This window comes from Gekko japonicus, unplaced genomic scaffold (genome assembly GCF_001447785.1).
Source record: "Gekko japonicus isolate JY-2015 unplaced genomic scaffold, Gekko_japonicus_V1.1 scaffold587, whole genome shotgun sequence".
Classification (NCBI taxonomy): domain Eukaryota; kingdom Metazoa; phylum Chordata; class Lepidosauria; order Squamata; family Gekkonidae; genus Gekko; species Gekko japonicus.
In genome coordinates, this window is record NW_015175987.1 from 107063 (window position 1) to 116537 (window position 9475).

A 9475-nucleotide genomic window follows, 5' to 3' on the forward strand; every position below is an offset into this window, starting at 1 on the left:
GTGCCTGCGGAAGAAGGGCCCAGCATGAGAACAGTGCAGCGCTATTGTCAGTTGTCGCAGAGTGCTCTAGGGCGCTTTCTAAAGGCTGCTTTGTAGCCTTTGCACCACATACTGCCGGCACAGCCCTCTGTCTCCCATCACAAATGTTACCATTCAATAAAACAATGGCCCACTCCAGTGACCAGTGGATTCCACTCACCAACCTATGTGATTTACCACTGCGCACCCAACCTATGTGATTTACCACTGCAAGACTGTAGTAATGATCAGTGAGAACAGCATCCCTCGTTATGCTTTTTATGACATGAGAATGTTCCATCAAGTCAGTTCTGAAATATATTACCAACTTCATGAAAACCATGTAGATATCTGGCAGTTGAGGAACAGCTTATCAATATTCTGCACACCATTTCCAAAAAAATATTAGGAATATTGGTATATACTGTATGGGCAGAATCTACTGGACTTTCAAGTTTGTGCTCCTTTTTAAACTTATCTGTAATACTTCAGAATGCCACACAGATTTTTTTGAATGCCAACTCATTGTTTAATTTCTACCCCATACTATTCCATTTCCTTTTTCTCTTTTCTATAGGGAAGCTGGCGAAAAATCATTGTGGATGACAGTATACCTTTCACTGAAGACAATTACATGTTGCTTCCAGCTACAACCTGTGAAATTGAACTTTGGCCACTGATATTATCCAAAGCCATCATTAAACTAGCAAGCACAGAGTACGCTTCCTGAGCCACTTGTCTGTCATTTCTTAGATGAAAAAAGAGCAATAAGCAAAAAGAACCAGTACGCTGGGTGGGCGCTTCTTTGTTTGCAGTGAATTAATGACCTGGTAATGGGTGTTTTTTCAACCCTATGATACAGCAAACACAAGAAGATCCTCTGCCATGGTACAAGACCATGCCTGTTTCTATTAAAGCACCAACAACTCTGATTTGTTCAGAGATGCTGCTGCACTAGATATTTTTTTTATCAAAACCCATGACCACCAAAGCAAGAAAATACTAATAAACTGGAAAAATAATTGTTTATAAGAAGGGGATGCAGGATGAGAAATCCCATTTTTCCTCTCTGCTGTCTCTGGTTCTCCCTCTGCCTCTTGGCTGGATCCCATTCACCTCACCCCCTCATCCTGCTGGTTGCTGCCTCCACATCCTCATTCTAACCATTGCCAGTTTTTGCACACCACAGCAATCTAAAATATCACCCAAAGCCTTTCACTTGTTTTTTTATTAATATCTGTGCACAGACTGATGTTGTGGGTAAGGTTTTGGTGGGAAGAGTGTTACACCCCTCAGGTGTTTTGTTTTTTTGTTGGGGTTTTGTTGTCGTCATTGTTTTAGACAATTTATGGTTTTTCTGCCAATACGAGGCTTCTCTTTTATTAATATCTGTGCACAGACTGATGTTGTGGGTAAGGTTTTGGTGGGAAGAGTGTTACACCCCTCAGGTGTTTTGTTTTTTTGTTGGGGTTTTGTTGTCGTCATTGTTTTAGACAATTTATGGTTTTTCTGCCAATCCGAGGCTTCTGCATTATCAGAACACTAAATTACAGCCGTGGTTGGCTCCATTGCACAGGTTTGGCTGTCCACATGTGAAGTAGGCCGTGGCTATATTACGAGTATCCACCGTTATGTGGATTTTTATATTTGTTCAGGGTAGAAGAGCTAACACAGCAGTCATAGCACCAGGTGTTGGTGATTTTCCACGTTTGGTCATTCTTCGTTGACCAGTATTTCCATAAGTTTTTGCTTTATCTTTTTTGATATTTCATTTACCTAACAAAATATTATATACTTTTGAAGCTACTATTCTGAGAAAAATTGTGCAAAGTCAACAAAGGGTTAACAAGATTAATGCCGATAGATACTAAGTTGCAGAATTGCACTGAGGGCATGCTGGCTGGGAATGTAATGTCATGAAAAATTGGGAATGTAAATTATATAAGTGAATCCTATGATGTGAATGACTTATTGCAGAGTAAAAATTTGTTCCATATCTGTGAAATATTACACGTCAATGATTATAGTAGTGCCTCAAGACCCTATGTTGTTGGGGCTTTTTTTTTACAACAGACATTGCTGCTTTGTCATAATTAACTTACAGTAAATCATACTGCCAGGAGAAAAATGTCAGAAATATTTTCATTCATCTCTGATCTCTAGTTTAGGCTACTGGAAACCTGAATGGATATGAATGCAGCTGCTGGGGTCTTTTGTTTGTAGGATGCTCGGAAGGAAGCTCTGTAGCCTGTTAAGGAGTGGTCACTATGCTATAAATACATTTCTGGGTATTGATCTTTTCTTGCAAGTTAAATGTCTGGAAAATGAAAATTATATAGGAAACTGGGAAGAGCACCATAGAGTTAATGCAGATTATACAGAGCTTAAGTTTTGAAAAGAATTTGTGTTTTATAGGTATATATATATTTTTATTGTAGTATAAATGAAGTCAGAAAAAGAGAACTGGGAGAATTCACAGTTCTGCATGCGCTTACTGGGTGGATACCAGAAATTATTCCTCTCAGGTAAGTCTTACTTTTGTAAAGAGGTCCTCTCTTTTGGTTTCCCTGTATTTGGGACAACTGGTATGGAGTGGGGATAGATCTTTATTGTGAGGCAGGCCCTTAAAGCAATCAAAATCAATTATGTGAAATCCACTCCTTTGTGTATGTGGAAATTAGAAACTTGGGTTCATTGTCTAAGACTTTTTATTATATTCCTGTCTGCCAGCTCCACCCCAGCTGTGAAGGTATCACAGTTGATGCTCTTTATGGTTCCTTTAGCTACATATTAGCAATTGTTGTCATGCATATAATTTTGATTTGTTGGGTCCATCTAGTGGCAAATGTTTTTCGTGTAAAATGTATATGGAAAAAAAAACTATGTTTTTCTCTTGTTAATGATAGTATTTGAACTGGCTTGATTCAGCTTATTTACTTTTTATTTATTTGTAAAAGGGTTTACTGTACAACTTAATAAGTTGTATTCTTTTCTTTATTTTACTATTCCGGTTTATGACTATAATAAATTGATTGATTGATCTTAATTTTACTTGATAAGTTGTATTCTTTTCTTTATTTTACTATCTCCTTTCTCAATACTCTGGAAGAATGAGTGAGCTTGTGTGCTTACCTTTCTTCTAAAAGAACAAGAAAGAATTGCCATCAGGGGAGTGAAATACTACTGTGTGTAGAGTTGTTCTGGTGATAACTACATCGTTTAAACAGTAGCAAAATGTAATATGGACATTTCTGTTTGGCTCCTGTAGACCAATGAATTAAATTATGAGTTGCATAGTGCATTTATAGTAACTGAACAACAGGAAATGATTATATTTAAAAATCAATAATGCTGATGTGTGTTTTTAAAGGTCTGGATATTTGGATAAAGTCTGGGAATTCATAAGAGATATAGTTCCAGAATTTAAGCTGCCAGAAGAGTCACTTGCTGAACCCAAACTATCAATTGCAGATACAAAAAAAGGTTCTGAAATTAAAAATGACACCCCAACTCCCATAAAGCAGACAGAAAAGCCAGAGAAAACAGAAAGACCTGAGAAAACCGGCAAAGGTACGCAGACTATACAGCAGCTTTAAGATAGTCTATATTTAACAGACTGGTTCATGTTAAGAGATGGTATATTTATTTTTCTGTCACTTTTTCTGTAGGCAAGTAATTACATGAAATACTTCTTAAGGGAATTGCCAGTCAGAGATACTCTATGGATTTAGTCTAATGCTGCAAACTGGTGTATTTACATCTTGTTGAAGTCAACGGATTTTAGGGATGCACATCTATTTACTGGGACTAAGATCCAGCACTGAATAGGTGCACTTAAGGTTATTTATTTTAATGCAACATTAGCATGTGTGGGACTGAAACATACATAACTGTGCACTGCGTGTGAGCTAGATTTGCCAGCTCTTGACTGGCATCCCCAGCAATGTGGGGGGTGGGGATGGAGACTGAGGGGAACCAGCATTGTGTGCTGTCGCTTCTTTCTTTTTACCGTAGAGATTAGGGAAATTCCTAGAGCATTAATATTACTAAGATGTCACTTCAAGGAACCAATCTTCAAATGATATCACAGCATCCCCTGCCTCCATTTTTATGGCTGCTGCTCCATCAAGCAGCAGTGAGACGAAAACTTGTCCTGGCAGCCCTAGTGTAAGCAGAAGAAAATCCTTAGTCTTTCTAAAATTGTCCCCTATTGCGTAATGAAAACATTTTCCATATTAGGTGGATTTTTCTTTGAAAGTTTTACTTCGGCAAATAAGGAACTATATTATATTTCTTTGTTGAGTCTTTCTCTTCTATAAGCCCACTAAACAGAGCAATGGATGGACACAGGGGTCGTTTGGGGCCGGAGCGGGCTGGAGTGCTGCTCTGGGAGCCCAGGACCAGGGACAAATGGTGGTGGCAGCAAGCCCTGCCCCCAGCTCCCCGCCCCCGTGCTCCTTCTGTCTAGAGTCACACCGCAGCAGCAGCAGCGCGATCTCTCCATTGTATTTTATGGCCCCATAGAATACAATGGCGAGATCGTGCCGCCACTGCGGCGCGACTCTAAAGAGAGAAGGGGTTTAAACTTTAAACTCTTTCTCTCTTTGCTCCCCCCCCCAGCCCGCCTTGGCAGGATGGCTGGGGAATCAAAAAGGGGGGGCATCTTCAAAAGCCTCCCCTTCCGCAGCCAGCCTTCCAAGGCGGGCTGGGGAGGGAGCAAAGTTTAAACCCCTTATCTCTCTGGAGTCGCGCCGCAGCTGGCACAATCTCTCCATTCTATATATGGCTCCATAGAATAGAATGGAGAGATCGTGCCCCTGCTTACCTGCGGAACTGCCCTGGCGCCCTTACCCTATCCCCCCCAGTTCTTTCTGCCCGTCTCTTCTCCTTGCGGAGGTGGTTCCCAGAGACTCTCCAAATGGAGTTCTAGGCTGTGTGTTGCTTCTTCTTTTCACTTCCTTTCCTTGAAATATGGCCGGGGTTGCTGCCCGCCTCTTCTACCAAGAGTGGGGGTGGGGGTGCTTATCCCTGACTGCATTACTGAGTGCAGGCTGTTCACGGTCTGTCTGGGCATTGTTGTTCCGAAGGCAGGCGAGGTTCCCTTTTTCTGTGTGGCAGGATGAACGAGGTGATGCTTTCCTCACTTTGTGAGTATGTATTGGGGGGGGTGTCCTACGGCATCACTCTGCAACTTTCAGCCTGACATTAGCATGAGGTGAGATTTTCCCTTTTTTACTCTCTAGGGGAGGGGTACAAAACGAGTACAGTACAAAAACGAGAACTGCCTTCCGTTTTTTTCTCCATGTTCCTCTTTAGCGAAGGGACGGACAGCTTGCTTGACTCCCTCTCTAAGCGCATTTTTTTTTAAAGGCAGATGGTTTCTTTGTGGACTTCAAACTAGCTTTCAACTCGTCAACTCTTGGTAGAAGAAGACTCGCTTCCAAACCAACAAGAGCGAGCCACGTCACAGCTTGTGGGGAAATTAGTGTAGGAGGGAATGATATTAGAGAAACGAAGAAGGCTGGTAGGAATAATGTTTTACTCTGGATTCTCCGTGTGTGTAGGAGTTGCTTATCTCAAACGTCCTAAGGAGTGGGATCGCCTCCCCCCTTTTTAATGCTCACCCCTATTCTTTAGATGAGGCGGGTAGTGAAACTTTTTTTCTGTACTGAGGAGATAACTGTAGTCTACCCTGAGACCAAATCTTCTGTTTTCAGAACATTAGCCAGACCACCCCCCAAGTCTTACTATACCTTTGTTATTGTGTTATTATAATTAGAGCTTTAAGATGCACAGTTTATTTTTTTAAGCAAATGTGACTCCCTTTTCTCCTGAGCTAATGCCTTAGATTGTTCCTTTTAAAATATTTCTATTATTATTTGGCTAGTGGTGAAAATAGGCAGCATGGACGTGGTTTCTCATTCCATGCCCATTGAGCTGTTTTTAATCATTTCTTTGGCATGCTACAACAGTTCATTGAATGGGATTACTTTTGACAAACTGTTGACCAGGGAAGGTGTTCCTAGAGGTAGGTTTCTTGATGATCAAATTATGATAAGTGTACATGAGAAGTCCTGATGTGCATGGCTCAGGCTAGCCCAATCTTGCTAGATCCCAGAAGCTAAGCACAGTGAGCCCTAGTTAGTATTTAGATGGGTGATAACCAAGGAAGACCCAGGGTCGCTTGCTACTCAGAGGCAGGCAATGGCAAACCACCTCTGAATGTCTCAAGCTTTTAAAAATTCATGGTGTTACCATGTCAGCTGCAACTGTAGAGCACTTTCCACCACCATACATGAGAAATCTCATACAAAAGAAGTCTTTTGTTGCTGTTGAAGTGCATATTTGGTTGCTGTGGTGTGTGTAAATATTCGAGTTCAATAGAATAATTCGACAAACGGTATACCAGAATAGCAAAATGGATTTATCATATGTGAAAGAACATGAGATACGCAAAGCTGTGATTTCCTTTGGATATTTTCAGTCGCTGGAGCATAGAAGTGATCCTAGATGCTTCTCTCTCTCTCTCTCTTTAAAAGGTGGGGTTTCATGGTTATCTTTGTGCCTAGGCTAATAAAAGAAATATATCAAGTTATGTCAAATGTAATCTGTTTCAAACACTCATAAACTGATTATACAAGCACAGAATAAATGTATAGTTATTGGTATTTATTTCAACATGATATTTCAGTGCATTGGCCTTGTGTGCCAAAAATTTGCAGTGATGGTAATCCTGAATTCCTTTGAGAACTAAGGACCTCCACTTAGTGGTCAGAACTAGTTTATTTGCAGTGCAATCTTATGCAGAATTACTCCAGCCTAAACACATTGATTTCAGCAGGTTTAGAATGTAGTTTACACCCCTTCTCTCTGGAGTCGTGCCGCAGCTGGGGAAGGGAAGGGGAGACTTTTGAAGATGCCTCCCCCCCTTTTTGCTTCCCCTTCTGACATCACTTCCGGTGATGTCAGGGGGCGCAGCATTTGCTAATGAGCTATTATGCTAATAGCTCATTAGGTATGCTAATGAGCTCCTGCAGCTCTTTTTCTATGAAATGACCCCTGGATGGATATAATGCTAAACCTTCTCTCCCTTTTCCAGCCAGTAGAGCTTCCGTCATAACATGCCAGTCTGTTGAGAGTCAGTGCAGTGTTTCCATCTCTGGCCTGGAAATTTCCTGGAGATTTAGGGGTGGTTTCTGGGGAAAGTGGATTGCGGGAAGGGGAGGGGAGGGAGCTCAGTTGATGTATAAAGTCACACTAGAAGTTGCATTTCTCCTAGGCTCTGTCATATCCCATAGTGTCTGCCTTTTCTCCAGGATAACTGATCTCTGTAGTCTGGAGATCTGTTGCAATTGTGGGAGATCTCCAAGTTCTGCCTTGAGGTTAGTAATCCTAATTCAGTAATCTGCATTGATGTCTTCAGTGATGTCTGTGGTTGCCAGTGATGATAAAAGAAACCTGAACGTATATTTGTGTAGGATTCATGAGTGATAAGCTGTTGGGTATATATGGTGTAAAAAAGGTAAAGGTTCCCTTGCTCGAAAGCCAGTCGAATCCGACTCTAGGGTGCGGTGCTCATCTCTGTTTCAAAGTCGAAGAGCCAGCGCTGTCCGAAGATGTTCCCGTGGTCATGTGGCTGGCATGACTAAACACCAAGGCGCACGGAACGCTGTTACCTTCCCACCGAAGTGGTACCTATTTATAACTACTTGCAATTTCTTGCTTTCGAACTGCTAGGTTGGCAGGAGCTGGAACTAGGGAACTCACTCCGTCATGCGGCACCCGGGTCTCGAACTGCTGAACTACCAACCTTCCACAGCCTGCATTTCAGCGTCTTAACCACTTGAGCCACCGTATGGTGCCTTTAAACCTCTGACTCTATCAGAGTTAGGGACATAAATTTTGAATGAATCAATCTATGATTCTCAGTACATCAGTGTATGATGTCAGTGGCCATTGTCTGAGAAAAAGACTACTAAATATTGTGTGACTAAGTATGATGATATTGATGTATGCATTGCTTTTCTTCAGCAGAGAAGTCAGAACAAAAAGAAGTTGGAAAGAAGAAAAGCAAGGATGGGGAAAAAGTGAAGCCAGGGATTCATTCTGCACGATTGATGTCTACTGATTTTCCTAGTTCTCTTCAGATGTTTTTTGATGGTAAATCATATATTTTCCTAAGCATATAGTAGTATTCAACCTTAATGTTGTATGCCTTATCTCTTTCCCCCTTTTGAAAATATACACTGCTAATTAAGAATTCCAGCCTTTTATTCAACTGAATGAATCCACATAGGATGAAACCCAAATTCCCATGTTTCCTTTGGATGAAGGTAAGCACCCTGTTCAGACACCCTGCTACGATTAAGTGACTACTAGGAAGTTCGCTCTGCCTTTTTGGAATTCTGAAGTCTGTTGCTTCTGTCTCCCTGCAGACAGAAAAGACTGGAGATTCCTAAAGTACTCAGTTTTCCTAACATTCTTCTGCCTGCTCTGCTGTCATGAATGTACCACAACAGGAACATCTCCTTACTAGTGGGAAGAAGGATCAAGGGCCGGGCTCTCTACTTTCTGTTTTAGTGTGGCAATCCTCCCTGCCACTTTCCCTTCTACTTGCTAGGAACATTTAGTCACATCAGAAACAGCAGATGAAGTTAATGTAACTTCATGTTTTTAATACTGAAGAATTCTCACTTATATGTCATTCACATTTTAAAATATTTTAAAGCAAATGGGAGCTTAAAAATTAAATAATACACATTAAATGAAATCTTTGTATATAAGGATTGTAGCTAATCTTTAACAGAGTTTTTAATGCATTAACAGTACAATCGCTCCTAAGTATGCTTTTCTGGGAAAATAAGTAAGCTTCAGTAGGAGTCTGAGTAGACCACTTATGATTGCACTGTGAATTTTTTAACTCTACATAACCTACGTGATCTTAAGGTTTAAAAAGAGTGTGCAGTTTATGAATAAAGCCCTAACTCTTCATGACTGGGACTATGAAACCACGTATTCTGTGTGATTGCCAATGGTTGTTTCAGAATGGATTACTTGTAACTAAACTGGAGAAAGGGATTATTCTGCCTCTATTTCTTGTCTTTGCCTTTATAGAATCATAACTCTTAACCAGGAATGCTTAATTATGTACTTCAGTATTAATATCATTTTTCTTACTTTTTAATAGGTTTAATGGGTTCTTTTTAATAGGTTCTGCAGCTCCACTGCAGCCACAGATGGTGCTGTATGCTTGCTATGCGCCTCTTTATATATCTGAAAGAAAGATCTTTGAATTAGGGAAAATGGTAAGGCTATTTGTATATAAATATATATATTGTCTTCTGAATATGAACTGTAACATCTTTCCTTCTCTTTATCTAAAAAGCTCAGGAATAGTAGACATCAGTCTCTCCCCCCCCCCCAGTTTACCCTCTCAAGTAGGGGTGGCTGAGAAAAG

The 9475-nt window shown here is 40.7% G+C and overlaps 1 protein-coding gene across 1 annotated transcript in view; it reads left to right on the forward strand.

Annotated features, from left to right (window-relative positions):
- The window catches only part of ADGB (androglobin), a 129892-nt gene that overhangs the window by 29429 nt on the left and 90988 nt on the right, over positions 1 to 9475 (forward strand). Inside the window, exons 6-10 of the mRNA XM_015426312.1 lie at positions 596 to 735; positions 2457 to 2543; positions 3389 to 3588; positions 8053 to 8178; positions 9229 to 9323. Coding sequence (XP_015281798.1) covers positions 596 to 735; positions 2457 to 2543; positions 3389 to 3588; positions 8053 to 8178; positions 9229 to 9323 — 648 coding nt within the window. The remainder of the gene's footprint in view (positions 1 to 595; positions 736 to 2456; positions 2544 to 3388; positions 3589 to 8052; positions 8179 to 9228; positions 9324 to 9475) is intronic.